The sequence below is a fragment of the Phyllostomus discolor genome, chromosome 14 (assembly GCF_004126475.2).
Source record: "Phyllostomus discolor isolate MPI-MPIP mPhyDis1 chromosome 14, mPhyDis1.pri.v3, whole genome shotgun sequence".
Taxonomy (NCBI): Eukaryota; Metazoa; Chordata; class Mammalia; order Chiroptera; family Phyllostomidae; genus Phyllostomus; species Phyllostomus discolor.
The window spans coordinates 35,863,439-35,885,579 of NC_040916.2; the positions used below are offsets into that span (position 1 = coordinate 35,863,439).

General features: G+C 41.2%; 1 protein-coding gene and 1 long non-coding RNA gene across 5 annotated transcripts in view; one reads left to right on the forward strand and one right to left on the reverse strand.

The window, feature by feature from the left end:
- Positions 1 to 22,141, reverse strand: part of SORT1 (sortilin 1) — a 59,424-nt gene that overhangs the window by 29,739 nt on the left and 7,544 nt on the right. For all 4 annotated transcript variants that reach the window (XM_036015018.1, XM_036015019.1, XM_028503086.2 and 1 more), the window contains exons 2-5: positions 10,204 to 10,263; positions 8,697 to 8,770; positions 1,307 to 1,409; positions 626 to 790 (exon numbers count right to left, since the gene is read on the reverse strand). In XM_036015018.1, coding sequence (XP_035870911.1) covers positions 626 to 790; positions 1,307 to 1,409; positions 8,697 to 8,770; positions 10,204 to 10,263 — 402 coding nt within the window. The remainder of the gene's footprint in view (positions 1 to 625; positions 791 to 1,306; positions 1,410 to 8,696; positions 8,771 to 10,203; positions 10,264 to 22,141) is intronic.
- LOC118498079 lies at positions 10,290 to 22,088 on the forward strand. Its single transcript, XR_004900606.1, has 2 exons — positions 10,290 to 11,688; positions 20,615 to 22,088. It is a non-coding gene; the product is annotated as an uncharacterized LOC118498079 (long non-coding RNA).

Sequence of the window (22,141 nt, forward strand, 5' to 3'; positions counted from 1 at the left end):
TCATGGTCTAGCAACTCAGCCACTCTGGCCCTTAGCATCCACGATGAAGGAGACTGGTCCTCAGGAAAGGACAGCCGGGCACATGCCTCAGGGAACTGTGAGAAGGAGGGTGGAGGGACAAGGTTTCTGGGGAGAGTTACAGGAGTGTGGCAGGGGTGCAGGGATTTAAAACTGTGACTATTTACTACATGAGTGTCGAAGACAAATCTATATGCTTGATATACTATGCAGCGAACAAAAAAGAAAAATTATAAAGATGTGGTTTGGCCACAGGAAAGGAACAATAACAACGGGACTGTGGTGAGCTATGCTTGTCCCTTATAGAACAAGAATGGTTACATTAAACTGTTTTCTAGTTCATTTGTCCCATAACACATGTCCATTCAATTAAAAAAAAATGTAACAACAACTAGACATCATTCATATCTGGAAACAGATAGCACATGGAAATCGTGCCTGTTACCCAATAGAAAAAAAGCAAAAAATGCATACTTCATGACATAAGAAGTCACCAGAAAGCAATCCAATACTGTATAAAAGTATCACCTACAGGGTCCTTTTAACACGGTATATTCTGAGAGGATAAAAATGCAAAAAATAAGACAAGTTATTTAACTAGACTTACTTCGGTGCTGAGGGCTAAAAGATAATCAGAATTCTGAGGGCTATACATCATCTGAGTCAGAGGATGAAACGGGAGATTGGTCTGAATAAAGTTCTTCGCGAAGTCTGACGATCTGAAGATTCTTCCTCCGTGACTTCCTCCAGACACCTCTGCTGTTAAAATCACCTGATTTGAAGGAAGACAGTTCAGATTCAGGGTATGACACTATCAAAGCACAGGAAGTCTTAAACCACTTCCACGAGACATCAGTTAATAAAATTTTAGCTCCAAAAGTAAGAAAAAATATAAAAACGGATTAGTTGGTGTGCCCCACTCCTCAAGCATTAGTCTTAATCAAACAATATTATCCTGAATTGAGGTAATGCATCGTACCTATGAGTCTGAGCCTGGTCAGTCTGAGATCAGCCAGGTTCCCAAAGACTAAAATGTTTGTCTTAAGGAGTGCACCCTGTAATGCTAACCAGCTGCCACTCGAAGAGTTTGGGTGCGTATTGGACAGGGGCCAAAAAAGAACCCATGTGCTGAAGCCCATTCTTTTGTAATCAGTATTAAATTATGTTTAATTTAAAATACAATAACAGTAAATTAAATATGTGTATCATTGGATCATTCCAATGTTAATATCTGAGAGCCCACATGTGGTATCAAGCACAGCTCTACATATGCATGAATGAGTCTCACCTTTCCAGAGTTCTCAGGACCAATAGCCATGCCAAATTCAGTCCGAATGAAGGTGTTATTGATGAGATTTGTGATATCCTTAAAGTTCTTTCCATAGTCCTCACTGGGAGGAAGAAAAATAAAGATATTTAGAATGCAGTGGCCGTGAACACTGTTGGGTCCCTACCTGGCTTCCACCCCCTTCACTGACTTGACTGAGGCACTCACCCTCCCTGCCCGGTGGGTCACAAGTCTCAGGGAACCGGACTATCCCTAGCTCCAGTGGTGGACTTGGTAAGTCTGAAGGAAATCCACCCCCTTGCAACTGCCGGGGTCAGGAATGGGGGAGTGACCCCAACTGACCCCAACTGACAGCTCTTGGGTTGTTAGAGGTTTTCCTAGAAGTTCATTCCAACAGTATCTTTGAGAGGTATTCAAGTCCATGTTTAGATTTTGAAAAATACACGCACAAAAATCAGTAGCTATCTAACTCTGACGAGGTTAACACTATGTGCCAGTCTCTTAAAAAGTGATACAGGAAAAAAGTGGCACACAATGCTAAGTCTTAATATTCATTATATTTAAATGTCTATCAGTGAAGACCACTGTGTACTGTGAGTTAGTTGCCAGTAATAAATGTAATGTGCAGTGGTCTTCCTGGACAGAATATGACATAAAAGATGGTGCAATTTGGTAGCAGCCTCGACACATAATCACAGAAGCAGAGAACATGACAAATGCAAAGGACTGAAGGGAACATCTTGTCCAACTCCCTCCTTTCACAGATGAGGAGGTTCCAGGGAAGCAATTTATCAACCAGTTAATTAAGAGCAAAACTGAAACTATAATTCAGTTCTCTTAACTCTTAGCCCTAAACTACAGACAACTTTTCATTGTTTGTGAGTAGTTTTCCCCTTAAAAACTGTAGTCTTCTTTTATGCCAGGGCTTGTGGCCTGGCAGGAACAACCAGCTAAGAGAAAACTGGAGACACAGGAGGGAAGTATCCGGGAGTGTTTGTTTAGGTCCCTGACAGTCTGCTAAAGCAAATGACACATGACTTCGAGTTGTCTGAATGACTTCCCATGTAAGCAAGGACACACAGAAAATCCCTAGATAAATAAAAGGGGGATCAGGCACCATCCTGCATTGCCCCCCACCCCCTTTTGCCTTTGAAGTACAAGAAGAGTTCTTATCTTCTTGACATCAGGCCAGGAGATGTGCATAAACAATTCCCCACTCTACAAGTGCGCGTGCCTTCAGCAGCTCAGACAACCTTCAAAGGGGCTGGCAGCAGCTAGACTGCGGCCAGCTTACACATCACCCCTCCTTACGATATCTCCCAGAGAACCGCCACAAACCTGTTGACAAGTCTGCTGGCTTTTTAAGAACTTGGCACAACAAGCACATCCCTGTCCTTCAGAAAAAGCAAGCAACATGAGAGAAACAAAAAATCATCAGCCACAACACTCCAGCACTGTAGCCAGTTAAACAAATGGAGCATAATTCATCAACCTGCTGCCACTGAAGTGGGCATGTGCCGAGGCCACACTGGGCTCAGGGACAAAGGGGTGGGGGGCAAAAATAGGTTCACCGTGAGGAGTATGTGAAACACAGGCTTTATTCTTGTATCTACTTTTGCCCACCCCTGTGTTTTAATGTAACATGTTATTTAAAAGTAGTTTTATTTTCTATCATCATATATATCAGCATACATCATATATCCTGAAAAGGAAATCAATGAAACACCTTGAAAAATAAATTTACTTTTCAAAATCCAGATGATAATGGAGTAATAAGCAGCCGTTCAAATGAAAAGTTAACAAAACCCTGTGAAACCACTTCTTTTAGAAACAAGTCTTTTAAATAACAATTCTATATATCAACCCCAATATCTAATATCAAAAATAAATGATCATTTCTGTATATGTCTGTGGTATAAACATGCATAAGAATATGAGCATGTTAATAACTCAAGAAAGTAGTGGCAGAATACAAATATTTTTGGAATAGAGTCTAATACCCCCAAAGAACAAGAAAAATCTAGAAATTATTCAATGGAAAAAAAGAAGCAGTCATCACATGGACTTCTGGTAAGCTGAAGCACTCACAAGGGAGTTTTCCCAGAAGACTCACATATTGATACTCAACCCAAATGTGAATAGGCTAGAATGATGCCCTTGTTTTGGAGCACTTTGTATTTACTATATATAGGAACTCGTGACACCAGGCATTTGACCTGCAGACATTTATGAGAAGGAATAGTAAAAGAGTCCTACAATATCTCAGAGACTCTTACATATTACTTTTCTCAAAAAATTCAGTGAGTGCAGATATCCTTGTTCGGTTGGCTTTCAAGCCTTTAGTTCATTTTTGCCATGATTAAGTGGCTATGAACTGCAACATAAAAACAACAGGGATGACAACTAACTTTTAAAAAGAATTATAGTTCCATAGTTTTCCACTGGGAAAGCTTATACAGTTGATTCTCATTATTCCTGGACTCTGTATTTGTGAGTATGCCTACTCACTAAAATTTACTTGTAACCCCCAAATCAACACTGGTGGCACTTTCTCAGTCATCTGCATATGTGCAGAGGGTAGAGAAAAGTCTGAGTCACCCAGTGCGCATGTTCCCAGCTGAGGCCCAACAAGGGACACTCTGCCTTCTCACTTCAGCTCACTGTAAGTAAGCATCTTCTTCACAGTCTGTTTAGCACCTCACATTTTGCATTTTCTTGCCTTGTGTTGGTGGTCTTGCTGTTTAAAATGCCCCTCAAGCACAGTGCTGGAGTGCCCTTTAGAGCTCCCAAGAACAAGGCTTTGTGATGTGCCTCACGGAGAAAACCTGTGAGTTAGAGAAGCTTCTTTCAGACATGAGTTGCTTGTGAGCTCAATGTTAATGAATCAACAATATATACTAAATAAGGTAACTTTAATTAGAAACAAGTCTTGTATTGATTGGTTGAGGAAAATGAATGTTGTGATCAGAGGTTTACTACAAGAACCTATCCCAGAATCTCCCCTAGGAGCAATGGTTCAGTAGTCACTAATTCAGAATTCATGGGGGGTATGGAGAACGTAACTAGCACAAAGAATGACAATGGAAGGTATTGAGATTTCCAGTTAAAAGATCAGTAGGGAGAATGTAGCTTATTAAAATGTGCCAAAGGAATCACAGACCTGAAATCACTGACAGGCAAAATTTGAATTTATAGGTAAACTGAACTCCCAATTATACTTCAGTCTCTTTTTTTTACCCTAACTGTCTAAAGCAGTGAAAACTGAACCCAGCATATCATTAAAAAGGCTGTCACACAAGATGCCTTAGAGGAGCTGGTTTACTGTACTTTGCTTCAATATCTGTTGTATATTTTTAAGTTATCCTTTTTTTTAACCTCAAATAGCACACTAAAAAACTTACATCGACTATGGAATACACTTTGATTTAAAAATCTCAGAGATTCTCTTGTTAATTTCCAAAATTTGAACAAGTCTCATTAGGAAGTAAAAATCACAAATAAAATGGCCCAGTGGTTTTGTGGTAATCAGGCAGAGAATTCTGGTGTAGAATAATGCTTACACGAGCTTTACTAAGCTGATCTTACAGTGAAAAATTAGACTCGGGAGGCTAGAAAACAAAAAGGTACAAAACATCTTTCAGTTTCTAAAAATCAAGCTATCATTGTAACTATGGCTAGTTTATTTTCTTTTTTAACTTTGTATCTGCAAGTGAGAGCAAATGTACTTTATAATCTATTATACAAATTAATATTCCTTAACAGAGAATCAAAACTTTTACCATTCAAAAATGACTCCTTTAAATTGAAGATATTAACATATTATTCATTTTTACCTCACCAATAATGCCTAGGGACTTTATCATTTCCCAAACCTTTCAATTATTCTTTTTTACAACCTAAAGACCAAAGTTTACTAACTTGGCACAGGTAACAGAGACTACTTCCTTTTCCTCCTGTGAGCCTCGGAGCTGCACAGCTCGGGGCAGCTGGCATGTGATTAGCTGCCTTTATTTGAATCCCAAATAAACCTCTGACCTTGTAAGATTTAGTGGAGAGAAATAATCCAATAAATGGTATAATTATTAAAGTTGTAAAAACCAAGAGTCTTCAAAATGGATTCGACAGGCTTTTATTTTATTTCTCTCTTGGGCAACCTCAACATAGTCATTTCGATCACACTGCCCCCTCCCTTTCCCATTTCTGGAGGAAGATGTGCCTCTTTGGCTGGTGTGTTCAACAACACGAGTCACGTCAGGCCAGGCCAGGCCAGGCCAGGCCAGCCCAGATGGAGGGGCAACGAGGCACGTTTAGAGTTTCCACCTAAACTCTGCAGACTTTTCACTCCACAGCAGGGAGGAAATAATTCATATTCAAAATGACCTCAGTAAAAGCAAACAACAATCACAAAACTGCTGTGCACCAATGCAGAAAAAGCACTTTAGTTGTTAACCTGATGCTACACCAGACACAAATAGGACTGCTCTGTTCTAGTAAAGTGTATGTTAGGGGTTTCTCACAGACTAGACAGATACAGGATGAAAAGGGCTGAGTCAGACGGTGGTAGCCATTTAAAAACAGTGATACTGTTTGGGTTTTGTTTGGGACAGCCTTAACGTAAGCACAATATTGAAAAGCAAAAGGATGGGGAAAAGGTTGTGAAAACACATTTCACTGGCTGGAACCTGTCGGATCCAGTTCTAACCACACAAACAGCAATGTGGAGAATTCAGAAGGCAAGCAAAAAAGTGGCTGGAGCAACAAGTATAGAAGATATTTCAACCTGAAGAAGGAGCTTAGTAAATAGCCTTCAAAACACACAGGGGTCAACAGGAAAAGAGGTTTTCATTTCCTACTAGAAAATGAACTGGTCCTGGCCAGCTAGCTCAGTTGGTTAGTCTCATCCCAATACACCAAGGTTGCAGGTTCAATCCTCAGTCAGGGCACATATTGTACAAGAAGCTGCCAATGAATGCATAAATAAATGGAACAACAAAGCAATGTTTCTCTCTCTCAAATCAATAAAATTTTTAAAAACGAACTGGAAATTAGCATCCTCTAACACATATATGTGTGATATTTATCATAGCAGAGTTAGTAACAGTGAAAAATTAGCTGCAACCTAAACGTCCAAGAGAATAATGATTTAGTAAATTCCATCAATCTAACAAAAATGATGGGTTAGTAGCAGAGAAGGTATGAAAAATATCATGGTATGAGCAACAATCAGAATAAATATGGGTCGCAAGGCCAGGTGTCAGTGACACTTGCATGTTGGCAAGGCAGGGGTGTACATGCATCTCTAGAAACCATAGAGGCACCTGGAGGCAGACAATCACTTTTTGCCAACTGGCATAAAAGGCTTTCAATTCATTTTAACAACTGGCACAGCAGTGCTAGTACAGCCTGGCTACATGCCCTCGTTGGCTGCTGGTGGGGCAGCAGCCAACCCCACCAAGTTCTTATTCCATGCCAGGCTCTGCGAAGCATAACACACAACTGCTCTAAGGTGGCCATTGTTATCATCCTTCTTTTATAGAGGACAAAAAGACTCAAGGAGGTTAAATGACTTGCTCAAGTTCATTCTGCTTGCAAATTCTAGTACTGAGATTCAATCCCAGGCCTATTTGCCAACAAAACCAGGCAACTTTGCACCATACCATACTGCTTCCTGAAACTATGTAGTCATATTGAGGAAGAAAACCAAGATAATAAACCGTAAATAAATTAAGATTATATTTGATGGTAGGATGAAATTTTTCTTTCCTTTACAATTTCCAAATGTTTTATAATATACTGCTTTTATTATGAAAGATAAATTAAGAAAACTATTATAAGGACAATTTTTATGACAGAAACTTTTCTTAAACACTGGAGTTATAAAGTTACAATTTTTAATGCATTTTCCTCCCCAAATAGGATACTTTCCATCTGTCCAAAATGGTTCCATTACTATTCTAATTGAATAAACAAAATCAACTATAAGTTACAGCAATTTCTAGCACTAGGATTTTTTTTAAAAGATTTTATTTACTTTTAGAGAGAAGGGAGAGGACTGAGAAAGAGAGGGAGAGAAACATGTGAGAGATACACTGATCAGTTGCTTCTCACACGCTCCCAACTGGGGACCTGACCCACATCCCAAGCATATGCCCGGACTGGGAATCGAACCAGTGACCTTTTGATTTGCAGGCTGACACTCAAACCACTAAGCCACACAAGCCAGGGCTCTAGCATTAGGATTCTAGGATTCTATAACGCATTGGCAATCCTTATCAAACAAATAAGAACATTATCAGTCTAAAAATTATAGAGAAGACTAGGTACTCAATCATTCAGTTAGTACGAACTGCCTGCCTGCTCATTTGGCTTATGCCAGAGAACCCCAAGCTAGTCAAGAATGTTGGCTTCCTTGACTTCCTACAGTGATTTCAAGGTGGCGATTCCTTCTTAGCCTATGTTTAAGCCAACATCACTGTCAAAGGGCAGAGAACACTGGCTCCAGACTCAGGATTAGAGTCTGGAGCCAGATCACACCTGTTGGCAAAGGTGTCCTTCATCTCAGAGAGCCAACACAGAAGCATTCCCACCTGGGCCCCTGAGAAAGCACAATGGCTACTGGGAGATCCTTCGGCCCTGAGGGTGGTTTCTGTGTCATCTGCTGGGAAGCCATATATTTTTTAGGTCCCTGGGGGGGAAATGAGACAAGCACAAATGACTGAGAAGACAATCAGCAACTTCTGAGAGTTAGCTGATCTTGCATCTTACATTAAGGAAAAGAAGCTGTTATTTAACCAAGCTATACCCTTGAGAAGACAAATCTAAAATTTTGTAAATGTCCCAGGATGGGTTCCAAAACATACAATACTACCATCATCACCAGTGTGAACGCTACAAGGTACTTTGGCAGGTCTGACCTGAGAACCTCCTTCTAACCTGGAAATAATCTGTTTGAGGCTCAAAATGCTGGACAAGTAATTTACTTGGAAGGCACAGTGAGGACTGTAACTTTAGGGATACAAAAACCATTTGGTGCTTATAATAAACACTTATAGAGCTCAATAAAGACTATTGAACTCTACGCCACCTTCCCATAAATATCCCTTTAAATGAATAAATACACTCCCCTATAGATTCCCCATCTTCCTTTATCGTGTTGCCATTCAGTCATGTCAACCCAATCTTCTTGGAACTAAATTCTTTTTCCTACTTCTTCATCTTCTTAAGTAAATATTAGAAAGTGTGCTGAATGTGACAGTTTGGTGGAACTTTAAGATGGCTAGAAGATCTTTTAAATCAACTGTTAAGGCTCCATCGTGTCTAGAAAAGTGGAGAACTTACATTCACAATGTGTCACTCAGTCAATGCCCCAACCATATGTTATACATCTCACCTTCGATATAGCTTGGACTGTCCGAAAGTCATAATTACCAGTGGTACGTGGAAGGTAGTCAAGACCAGAATGATCTGGAGAGAGACAAAAGCACGCAGTCAAAAAGAAAGATAGTCCAATCACATGCTTGCCTGTGTGTGGTGGGATTAAATCAACTTCTGAAAGACTGGCAATAGCCCTGCTGTGCAGCAGCCTGTCCTGTCATACATCAGAAAACCAGGAAGTTACTGGCTTGTGATAATTCAAGGTCTCAACTCATTCGGTTGAGATGGTTCTATATTGCCTGCACTTGAAGCAGTGAGGCAGAGCTAATCAACTACACAGTATAACAAAGGAAGGACTTAACTGTTTCATACCATACTATCGTAAGGTACTCCCAGGCAAGGATCAGCTCTCTTGCCACGTACAGAGGCTAGCACAGTGTGGGCGCTCTAGTAAAGGTCACTGTGTCACATATATCCCTCCTTTTCTCCTTCTCCCTGCTCTTAGTTCTCCATGAGGTTAGTTTCTTAAATAATATTTTTAGATAAAAATGTGCATAAGTAAAAGATTCTGATAGATTAGTACAAGGAGGAGTTTAAAACAGCCATATAACAAGAAATCTTGGAGATACCAACTATCTTAAATGGATAAGTCATGGAAACTAGAGCACAACTCAAATTTTAGAGGAAACTGAGACATGCTTAAAGAAATTCAACCAGAAGTTTAGAAATTTACTACGATAATAAATTTATAACTTGCTTTTCAGAGCCAAATTCTATTTCTTTGGGCTCCTGACAGAGCCATTGTGTGCCTCAATGCTCTGATACAGACATTACTGGGATACCAGAGGGGATGAGCAGTAGCCTCGCCCTCGTTTAGATGGTGTAACAACAGAGCCAGCCAGCACCAAGCCCTGATTCAAGACCTGGGGCTGACACATCCTCAGTGTACCCTCCCCCTTGGGGATGGGCTACGTACTCAGAGAGGTTAAGGAGCTGACTGATGCTCCTTCCACTCCCCCAGTCCTGGCAGCACCTCCTTTGTGGCCGGCAGGGGAAGGGACAACAGCTGGAGCTGAACAGCTATAAGCCAACGGGCCCCACAGCCTTCCACGCTAACTAGGGGGAAGGACACGGGAAAAATGTAGTTTGGAGGCAAAATGCCAGCATGTACAATGTGCATTTTTGGCTTCTACACAGGGGTTTTCCCAAGTGTTGTGAGGCTCACTTCTCAGCATAGAGCACTCTTTTCCCTCTCTCTTCTTGTTGCTCATCTTGATGCCAGGCAGCCACCAAGGACTCAGGGTGTCTATCTTCCCGTTAGGGAAGAAAGTAGCCACAAAATGTTTCCCTGTTCTAAAGCAAAACTAAACCAACCCATTTCTTGAAAGTCTGTTCTGGAAACATGTATTTCTGTGACTGAGGCTGCAGACCATTTCAAAAAGTAACAGTATTTAGCGCTCAAACTCCCCCCAAATTGACATGTTCTTGCTGAGTTGAATTCACAGCCTCAGAATATTACTTACCCCAGTGCTATCTCCAACCCAAGACAAGGAGACTGAGCCACTGAGATCATCAAACACATGCTATAGGAAAAGAAAAAAGAAATTCATTTAGAAAGGGCATATTTCCTTCAACCTCTGACTTCCTTAAATAATTCAGAACACTAGTACTTTCAAAGTAATTAACTTCATCACTGTAAACGGATATGGAGTCCCAGAAAACAGTTTGGAGGATGGGACTTAACTACTTTACCTGAATCACAGATAACTCGGAAATTTTCTTCTCTCTCATACAAAGTAAGCCAAGCAGATGAGTTTTCTTCACTGTACCAGATGGGGAGATGGGACAATCTCATTGCTTTCTCCAAAAGAACCAAATATCAATATATAGAAAGTATTCTCAGGATGCTTTAAAACAGGGGATCACAGCCCACACTGATGGATATAACTGTAACTCAATCAGCATAATTTAAAATGTTCTAGGCAGCCATCACAGTAATAGCTGAATAGTTAATAACTAGATCCCTTTGCTTCCAGGCCAACTCACTCAAAAATGACAAGGGACAGAAGCGAGAGCAAATGCCCTTGTTTCACCTTGTATAACAGCAGCAGTAACGATGATGATGAGGATGATGATAACAGGACAACCTTAACAGAGCTGTGGTGACAGTGAGGAGACAGTGAACAAGAAAGCTAGTGACCTGGAGTCAAAATATGGTCAGCACACTGAAATGTAGTTTTAATAATCATTGTAGGTGCTTTTGGGTTTTGGTTTTCAAATACTTCTTCTATTTGTAAAATAATATACATCCGTTATAGAAAATGTAGACAATAATAGGGACATATAGTGAAGAAAATACAAGTCTTTCATAATCCTATCACAGAGAGATGTTCAAGGTTAACATTATATTTATAATCTTCTATTTGCTACTGTTTTTTAACTGATAAAGAAATAATTCCAAAAAGACCATAATGGCACTTGGTAAAAATTTCCGGCCATACAGAAATGTATATAGAGAACATGAAGATCCTTCCTCTTTGTCTGCCACATGCCCCACCATCCCAAGCCCCACTCCCCAGAGAGATCGACAGTTTAGTATATATTTCTACTAAATATTGACAATTATGCTTTTCTCTTATGAAGGATTATGTCCTCTTAAGATTTTTTAAATCTTAAGCATTCACTGCCTTTCCAACCACAAGCTGAGAAGCAGAGGATATAACTTTATACTTTTTGGTGTTTCCTGTGCCTACCACGATACTCTGCACACTCAATAAGCATTTGTTGAAAATGGTTATACATCCTTCCCAAGCCACAAACTCAGTCTCAAAATAGAACATGTCTATAAATGGTGGGTTGCCAGCCTCTGGGTCACTCAAGCCGCCAATCCCAGCAGAGACATCTGTAGAAACAGAACTCAAAACACTGTTTTGCTTATCTTCTAAGTTTCTTCTGTGGTCTTCCTGAATGGGCCTCTGCATTCACCTATGCAACTGCCCCTCTGGACTGTCAGTACTCCTGAGGCCAGCAGCACCTCTCATACAATCTCTGTAAATTGGACAATCAGTGCCACACAGAGGACTTGCTCACGAAATGTTAGTTAACTCTCCAACACTCGGGCAGAGCTTCTCACAGCCTCTGCAGGACAGAAAGGCTATTCACACACGCAAACTGGCCAAGCATCGCAAAAAGAAGGGCTGCTGGAGACATCTGGAACCAGAAGTTTAAAAACCGACACAGCAATGTTCTTATAAGACATTTTGCACAGAGCAAGACGGCGTGTTCTCTTGAGTAAGGGTAGTGTCTGAAAGTGCATCAATGAGCTCCTTGAAGAGAAGCACAAATATCCAGAGCTGCCACAAGCACCAGACAGACCGTGAGGGCTGACAGTCGCCTAAACATAGGCTATCTTTCCAAGGAAGGCTCTGGGCACAGCAGCTGGCTAGGATAAAAGGAAAAGTCCACCACCAGAATTCTGCTATCTGGATCAGGCTGCAGTACAGTCCGTCTTGAGCCCATCAGAACCCACACCTTTCGTTTTGAGACCCAGTGAATGCACAATGACATTACTCACGTTTTCCTACTGCCCAGCCACAGAAGGGGAAGATTATTAGACGTCACTAGCAACCCGCAGCTTCACCTCAACAACACAAAGAATAGCTGACCTCACCCATCATTCAAAGAGTTCCTCTGGGAGTGTAGCCCAGATTTATTAACTCTAATTGTGGTCTTCTGCTACCCTAACCTTCGCTCTCTTCCCTTCCCAACAGCCAATTAAATTTCACTTTTGAAAATACACAAACTCTTTGAAAAAAAACTCATCCATTTACATACAGCAAATGCAGCTAATTTTTTATATTTTGGTATTTAACATTCTTATACTGATGGAAGTAAAAGAAACAATGGAGTCAGACTTAACAACAGACCAAAGCTCAGGTGGGAAGAAAAAGTCATATGGAGAAGAGACGAATTCAGGAGAGCCGGGGCCAAGAGCATAGACACAATTCTCCCCCTTCACTGCGAGGGTTACGGATGCCCAGGGAAGGGTGAACAATCCAGGTCATGGTTAGGAGACAGAAGTCACAAGTGTCAGAAAAGGGCCATCAGTTCTAATGCTTAATCGTTCATCGTATTTGACATAATGTACCTGTCACTCTGCATTGTGGTGGCACCTTAGATATTTCAAAATATGAACTACTTTTATTTATAGCAATAAGAACATTGTCTGCCTCCCTGACTACACCTGAAGCCCATCTGGTGCAGGAACCAGCCTATTCGTGTTAGTGAAAATATGTAACGTAGCACATGAAAGGCAATAAATACTCTGCATTCTCTTGAAGTATTACCCTTGAAGCTCTGAAAGAGGGATAATAAAGTGAAAAGATAAGGCCAGACCCACTTACTTTCCTAGTAACAGAAATGAGTATAAAATATAATAAATCGGTTCTGAGAGGCCTCTGCTTCTCGCCAAGATAGAGCAACAGGGACCAGCTTGATCTTCCCACTGAAACAACTGAAAAAAAAAAAAATGCAAACTACATAAAACTATAGCTTTCAAGATGTTGGATTTCAGGCAACGAAGGGCAGTAATTCCTGAGAGACAGGAAACAAACGAAGGCCTACACCTGCCCTCGTCATTGCCCAAAGAGACGCTCCCGGGCCCAGCGCTGCTCCGGGGCCCAGCGCCGGGCAGGGGGACCCCTGCAGAGCCCAGGTGCCTCCTTCAGTCGAAGAGACGAAGCGGGTGGCCTGGCTAGGACACCTAGGCCACCATCAACTCTAGTTCCCAGCAACTCCATCCATAGAGTCCAAGTCGGCAGAGATGCCATGCGTCCCTCCCAGTGATCAGAGGCACTGGCCAGGAGCAGAGCAACGGAAGAGACATTCAGACACGGGACTGGGAAGAAGTAAAGGTCTGCACACAGGAGCGTACATAAGCACCAGCAAGACGGAGGTGGAAGGCAGTTGTTCAGCGAGAACAAACATGAAGACAGGCAAGGATTTTGAAAAATTTCAAAGGGTAATACAAATAAAATATGTTAATGTTGCCAACTAGTAAAGAGTATACAGTAAATGCTATTAAGTACTTGTTAAGTAAAAATTTCAAATCAGGATAAACAAAGTTAAGGTGAGAATCAAAGGAAAATAAAAACAGAAAAGGAAATATATGTGTGAAGAAAAGTACTCCTGCTGGGAATATGCAAAGAAAGCTGGGGCCACAGGATCGCTCACTCAAACAGGCATGGTTTCCATTGGTACCAGGAGTGTCCGATCTGTGGCCTGCGGGCCGCATGCAGCCGGGGATGGCTATGAATGCAGCCCAAGAGAAAATCATACATTTACTTAAAACCTTTTTTTTGCTTATCAGTTGTCATTAGTGTTTGTGTTTTTAATGTGTGGCCCAAGACAACTCTTCTTCTAGTGTGGCCCAGAGATGCCAAAAGGTTGGACACCCCTGGAGCTGAATATAATCAACCAGTAAGTTATGGTTCAGTTGTTCTAATCAAGGCAAAGTAAGATGAAATATGAGCAGAGGACAAAGCCTGTGAGTACAAAAACTGAAAGGCAGAATAATCTCTTTAAGAAGAGAAAACCCCAAACCTCCAACACAATACTACCAATGAATACTCTACAATATTAAAATATAGAACATACAAAAATATGATAAAATACTGAACACATAAAAACATTTAGGAGTCAAGTCCAGCCAACAGAAGGCAGAGTGAATGTCTACCTCAAGCACTATTAATACAAGATTATGTTATGAGTAGCTGTCTGTGTACATGACAACTGAAATGGAGAAGGTGGGGTTTGAAGCATGTTTTATTCCTGGGGAGCAAGAGCTGTGTTGCTCTAACGTAGTACTCATGAGAGGTAGATTATTTAGCATAAAAAGAACATGATTTGGCCACTATATATTGCCAAGTAGCCAGCCAAGTACATGGTCTAGAAGTGGGTCAAAATGAAGGGAAACCATGTAAATATGCTGTTTGTGTGATTAACAAGCCAAAAGCCAGTATCCAGAGGGGCCATATGGCAATTCAATTACTTAATCACATCCTAGGGTAGGAAGCTCAGAAACCAGGAAGTTTAAGACTAACTACGTAAAATGTCACTTGATCTATCAGGAGCAGATGAGCATAGAACCTGCCACATCTCGGGGCAGACTGATTAATCCCCTCGCACAGTTACTGGCACAGGAACAGACAAGCCAGAACAATGGAACAAAGTGAAGTCCAAGACTGAGTGAGGTCTCTTTTAGTGTATGATGGTGATTCTTAACCTTTTTCATCTCTTAGCACACATAAACTAATTTCTAAAATTCTGCAGCACACCAAAAAATATATTAATTTTTTTGTCAATCTGACCCCCCCAAAATTTGGTGTAATTTTGATTCATTTACACCAGAAGGCTGCTGTTGTGTTGACAGCTGTCATTTCTTTATAGACCATCTAAGGGAAAAGAGATCAGTGCCCCTGACTAAACGTCAGGCACTGCATGTTCCAAACACTGGAGGCGTACCAGTGTGCCGCAGCACACCAGCTGAAAACCGCTGGTGTGTGATAAAGCTAGCATTGCAAATCAGTGGTGAGAGAGTTGGGAAACACTGCCATTGGGGGGGCGGGGGAGCTGATTCTTAACTCCCTTCTCACCCTGGTTCCCAAATAAATTCCACTTTGGACAAAGATTTAAAAAGTTAAATCATAAAAATCCTAGAAATACGTGTGAAGATTTTTCTAATCTTAGAAAGAGAAGGCCAGTTAAAAAAAAAATACAAAAACCAGAACCCATAATGCACATAATAAAGGGATTACTTTGACTATATAAAAAAAATTAATGGCAAAATACCAAAGAGAAAGTGGGAAAAATAGCAAAAATTATTTGCAACACAACAAAGGGTTAATTTAGAGTGTTTTCAAATCAACAAGAAAAAAAAACAAAACCCTCAAAAGAAAATAGGGAGTGACACAAACTAGCAATTCACAAAAGGACATAGAAATGGCCAATAACATGTGAAAAGCTATTTAATCTCATAATCAAAAGAAAATCAAAGAAAAATAATGTGATGATATTTTCCACCTTTTGGGAAAGTGTGATAAAACGTAGCAATCTGTCCAGTGAGGGGCAGCAACCTGCGTACACTGTGGGTGAGAACGTATAAACTGCTACAGCTTTTCTGGCGAGCTATTTGGTGATGTGAATCAGAATTGAAAATGCCCATACCACGTGACCCAGCAGTGCCACTCAGGAATGGACCCTAAAGGGATAATCACACGCCTCTGCAAAAGATATTATACACCTGGACGTTCACTGCAGCTAACAACTACCGAGCACTTCCACAGGCCATCTGCTGTCCTAAGCATCTCATGCACATCATCGGATAATCCACAGAGGGACCCCATGAGATATTACTATATCTGTGCACTCTAGATGAAGAATTGCAACTCTGTTAAATAAATTATGTTATGTAACAAAACATTACCAGATGCTTCTGAAAATCTTTTAGGTATTTATTGACATTAAAAGATATTCATAGCCTGCTGAGTAAAAGGTAGGTTACAGAATAACATGTAAAATCCTGTGTGTGCATGTTTATGCTAAAAAAGATACCTGGAAGGATGTTCTTCAAAATATTAACAGCAGCTCTAAGTGGCAGGATTTATGGTGAGGCTTTTTTCTATATTATAGTTTTTCTGTATTGACTGAATTATTCCCTACCCCACTTGCAGTTAGCAGGAATCATTTTTTAAAAATAAAACTATATAGTTTATTTTTACTTTGGAAAAAAAAGGATATATGGAAGGGTGGCATGAGAAGTACTCATAGACCGTGTCGGTTTGCTCTTCTGTCACTCTGGCTAAGGGATGTAACAGCAGGTTACAGGCTGGGGCAGAGAACCCCGCCCCTCTCAGCCACACAACATGGGGGTCTGGATTTACAGGGGACATCCTAATATCATTATTCACGGATACACTACCCTTTCCAGAGCCACATTCAGAGTCTTCTGTTCATCACCTGTTGAACAGTGACTGCCAGTGTCCCCAATGGTGGCCATTTAGTGCCCCCAGCAGGGGAGCTCTGGGCAGCAGGGAGTCACTGGCTGGCATTTATAACCAAACTGGTTTTTGGGGACTCATTACATTAGATGTAGGGGGACAGTTTGTACTGCCTCCTCTGAAATATGTCCACCTTGACAGCTACTGACTATAAGACTCATCCACGCATTTTCTGCCTCTCATTTTAAAGCCTGAGGGCCACACATTTTAGGGACCATGAACTAACACAGGTGGCCATTTCTGTGGTCACGTAGCTAGCCCCTAAAACCCAACATTCTTCATGGAAATGATTTTGTCTTCATATCTAATTAAACCAGAAGCCTAATTAAATTACTGTTACTATAGCTTGGAGAACTTGAAGTTGGTCCCAAGAGTCACTGTAGCTTGGAAAAAAACTCAGTAATGAGAAACTTCTGCCTATCTTTAGTTACACACCTGATCGAAAGTAAAATACTGGAAGAACTGCCAGGGGCACACGCGGGCGGGGTCGGTTTCACGCAGCAGACCCCAGTTTAAAAGGCACATGCAGCACAGCCAAAGAAACCATCAACAAAATGAAAAGGGAACCCAGTGAATGGGAGACCATACTGCCAAGGACACATCTGACAAGGGGTTAATTATCCAAAATATATAAAGAACGTCTACAACTCAACACCAAAAAATAATCCAATTAAAAAAAAAATGGGCAAAGGAACTAAGCAGGAACTTCTCCGAAGACAATACACAGATGGCCAATAGACGTAAGAGAAGATACTCAGTGTCAGTAATCATTGGAGAAATACAAATTAAAATCACACTGAGCTATCATCTCACGCCTCTCCTGTCAGAATGGCTATTATCAATAAATCAACAAACAACAAATGTTGGAGAGATTGTGGAGAAAAGGGATCCCTCGTGCACTGTTACTGGGTATGTGGACTGGTGCAGCCACTGTGGCAAACAGTATGGAGTTTCCTCAGAAAATTAAAAAAGGAACTGTCTTATGACCCAGTGATTCTGGGAATATACCCTAAAAAACCCAAAACACTAATTTGAAAGAATATACATACTCCTATGTTCATTGAAGCATTGTTTACAATAGCCAAGATATGGAAACAGCCCAAGTGCCCATCGGTGGATGAGTGGATATAAAGGCTGTGGTAAGCAACACAATGGAATACTACTTGACCGTAAAATAGAAGGAACTCTTACCTTTTACGATAGCATGGATGGACTTGGAGAATATTATGCTAAGTGAAATAAGCCAGTCATAGAAAGACAAATACCATATGATCTTGTTTGTATGTGGAATCTAATGAACAAAATAATGTAACAAACAAAATAGAAACAGAAGCACAGATACACAGAACAGACTGACAGCTGTCAGAGGGGTGGGGGTTTGGGGGCCTGAGTGAAAAAAGGTGAAGGATCATGGACATGGACAACAGTGTGGAGACTGTGGGGGCTGGGGTGTGAGGGGGATAAATGGTAATGGAAAAAATACAATAAAATGATTTAAAAAAAGAAAGGAGCTGAAGGGATTAAGCAAACGTAATGTATAAAACACATAGACACAGACAATAGTAAGGTGACTGCCAGCGGAAAGGGGGTGGGAGGGAGGTAGACGAGGGCCAAGCGGGATAAATGGGGACGGAAAGGGATTCGAGGTGATGTGCACACAGTGCAGTGTGCAGATGATGTTTTGCTGAGTGGCACACTTGAAACCTGTATGGCTTTGTTCACCAACGTCACCCCAAAAAACTCAGTAAAGAAAATAAAACCACATGCAGATGACCCAACCATCTTGCCATCAGGAACAAGCTCTCTGGCGAGTAAACAAGGGCGTGAATCCAGTGACAGCATCCTTCGCACACACTCCTGCTTTCAACAAACAAATGGGCAGGGTGCCTACCATGTGCTGGGCCCTACTTAGGCCCTGGGGAAACAGCAGTGATCATACATGTTCTGGGCTCATCGAGCTTTAAATATGCTTACGGAAGTCTAAAAATTAGGTTAAATGTGCTAGACATTTAATCTACACAAGACAGCCTGTCCCAGTGAAAATAAAGCTAGTTGTTATAACTACCAATAACTAACTAGCCAGTTAGTTAATTAAAGCCTGTGTAATAATTAATTGGTTGGGGAAGTAGGCACAAGTCATTCTCTCTCTTGGGAATCCATTTCCCCAGTAGTAAAACTGAATTACTGGAATAATAAAAATCAAATGAAATAACATCCAAAGGCAAGGCACTGGTGATCCCACAAAGAATGGGAATTTAAGATTTAGGCTCCCCAACCCAAACAGGGAGCACGGGGGGAGGGGGGACATAAGAGGGCCTGGGCGATGCTCTTGCAGGCAGAAGAAAGTCTTACCAGAATACCCTTCTGTTAAGTATGGCACTGCTAGGGCCATAAAAACATGAGCCAAAAATAAGATCACAAATGTTCCAGTTCTCAGGGAGACTATTCTTAGAAATGAAAAGGCTAAACATAAACTCTTATACAAGTTTTCAAACCTATTCAATTATTCAGACTTGTCTGCAAGGCAGGATGATACAGAGGCAAGAGCTGGGCTAGTAGTCCACCTGAATTTTTTTCTGGCTGTGCCTAAGGCCTTGTGAACTTGAGCAGCTCAACCTGACCTCGCCACCAAGGCAAGGGGAGGCTGGAATGACATTTCTAGTCACTGTAAGCTTTAAAATTCTATGACTTATCATCAACTTAACCTCTCAGTTTGCTTTTCCACTGCTCTGTCTTCATTAAAAGAAGAAAAGCAGGCAAGCAAACAAACAAACCCCAGCTCCCTGCTGGACAATACGCTAGTGTCAAAAGCAGAAGGCAGCTGCAACCTCCATCATCTGAGAAACCTCAGCAACCTGCACACCCACTGAGGGGCGGGAGGGAGACCTCTGATGCCACCACCCATGCATTAAGAATCTATGCACTTGACCTCTAAGAGAAACTTGCAAACCATCACCCTGAATCAATTTGTTAAGGTTGTTACAATTGCATAAATTTAGTAATCTGCTTTCTTAGCTTACAGAAACAGCTAATCAAATCTGGGGACAGCGTATATAGAGACAGGGGTAGCAACAAAAGGAACAGGATATTGCAAAGGGACCATATCATTTTTGCAACTACAACAACAACAAGTAAACTTCACCAAGAAGACAGTGGCATGAGGCTTATAAACCTGGGCTGCTGGAAATAGGAGAAAATAGCCCTACAGATCTCAAATGCCGTTGAGGGCATTAGTGCCATCAGTGTGAGAGGTGGTAGGTATCTCATAATGTAATCTTGATGATCAGGGTCATATGGTTGACTAAGAAGGCAGAGAAGTATTTTAGAGAAATTTCCATTAAAACAACAAAACCTTTGGCATTTAAAAGGGCAGGCTTAGTTTTTTAAACATTCACTTTCATAGAATAATTCATTCATTTTGAATCATGGCCAATAAATGAGCTAAATTGCAAAACTGTTAGCATTTAATCTATACATCTTAGTTCCATTTCAGAGAAAAGGAAGTGATGAAAGGCTGCACCCCAGTCGCCAGCTGACTGAACCACAAAGGCTCACTGCTCACCCACCTGGCTGGGGACTAACCCCTCACTCCCGCCACCGCCAGGCTGGCTTCTTCCAGATCTCTGGGCACACACCAGAGATCTCTAGCCCCAGACCATTGAACGTGCTGTTCTCTCTGCCTGGGATACTCCTACAGGCAAAAGTTCTATTCATCTTCAAGTAGCAGTTTAAATAATTTCTCAGCAAGGCCTTCCTAATGTCCCAGACTTTAAAAAAAAAAACCTCCCTCAATTATTCTCTTGTAGTTACTTTTTTTCTTCTTGGTATTTATCATATTGATAATTACATATTTGTGTAATGTCTATTTTCTCTCCAGGGATCTTGTCTGCTGTGTTCCACATCAGTTACCAGGACCAGAAGCCAGTACAATGCCCACCATGTGGTAGGTGCTCAGTAACCAAGTGTTGAATTAAAGACTAATAATAATAGTATTGAACCTTTCCTGGGCACTTATGATATGTAAGGCACCACCGCTACTTTAGAGATGAAGAAGCAGGCTCTGAGAGGCTGAGGAATTTGCCCCGAGTCGTACAGCTGGTAAGTAGCAGAGCAAAGATTAGACTCATGTCTGTCTGACCCCAGGCTGGGTACCCTTTCTCCTGCACTGTGTGAGGCGGGAGTGGGGAAGGACTCCTAGAACAAGCATGGTCTGTACCTTTAAGGAGTTTATAATGTGTGGAATAAACGTTTAGTAAATGAAAGTGAATACAAGACAGAATACCATAGTAAATGCTGGATTACATGGCATAGTTAAATGTTGTAGGAGAGAAGGGGAAAACAAACCAGCTAGAGGTTGTTTGGACAGGAGGAACGTCCTCAGAACAAAATGGAGAAGCAACCCAGCACCTGGTGAACAAAAGGGACTGGCGACCAGGTCCCAAGGCACCTGGAACGGAGGATTAACACAGGCCAGGAAGTGGTGAAATAATAAAGAGATGAGCACACAATAAAAATAATTGGGTTAACATTCTGGTGCTCTATGCTACTACCAAGCACAGTTCTTGAGATGTACCTACCACATCTCATTAATATTCCTTACAACTTCACAGAGGTCAGCGAGGGCAAAGCTAGCTGCGCACTCAGTTAATGAGTGAGGGCGGAATCAGCAAGGTGCTATTTCAGAGCTCTCAATGCAAAGCCACCATCACGAACTCCAATAAACTAAAGCTTAAAGAAGAAGAGAAATAGTTATTAACCTTATAAGTAGTCCTATTTTTTGTAATTGTTAAGTTCTTTAAAAGTACAAGTAAAATAACTTTACATACTTGAAACTATCATATCCAGAGGACCAGGTACCTGATGGTGTGGGAGTAGTGCTTTCTCCAGCTCCCAGAGCTTCAAGAAAGACACTCGGGTAGATCAGCTCTCCCCTTTACTGCACCCCCTTTTCTTAACCCTGAGTCAAAGACACAAGTAGTATGTAGCTCTTAATCCATATTTGGTTCCTATGAATGTCCGTAACAATTCTCTAGGAACATTATAACTGATAAAAAACTTTAAGCACATACACAAATTTCTGAGCATCTAACTGGTAATGCATAGGAAGCTTTATGGAGATCCCCGTTGCACGATACCCTCGGCAACAGATGAACACACACGACGTCCCACACTGTCTCATTTAATCTTCACACTGACCCCAGGAGACAGGTATTAGTATACCCATTTTATCAATGAAAAAACTAAGGTTCACTGGGATTAATCTCTCCATTGTCACCACCTATGTGTGAATGCAGCCCCGGTCTGAGACCATCTTCCCTCCTCACTACTGCCTCCAAGAACTATCATTGTATCAACAAGCTAAAATTTTAATGTAATCATGAAGATTAAAAAAAGAACACATACG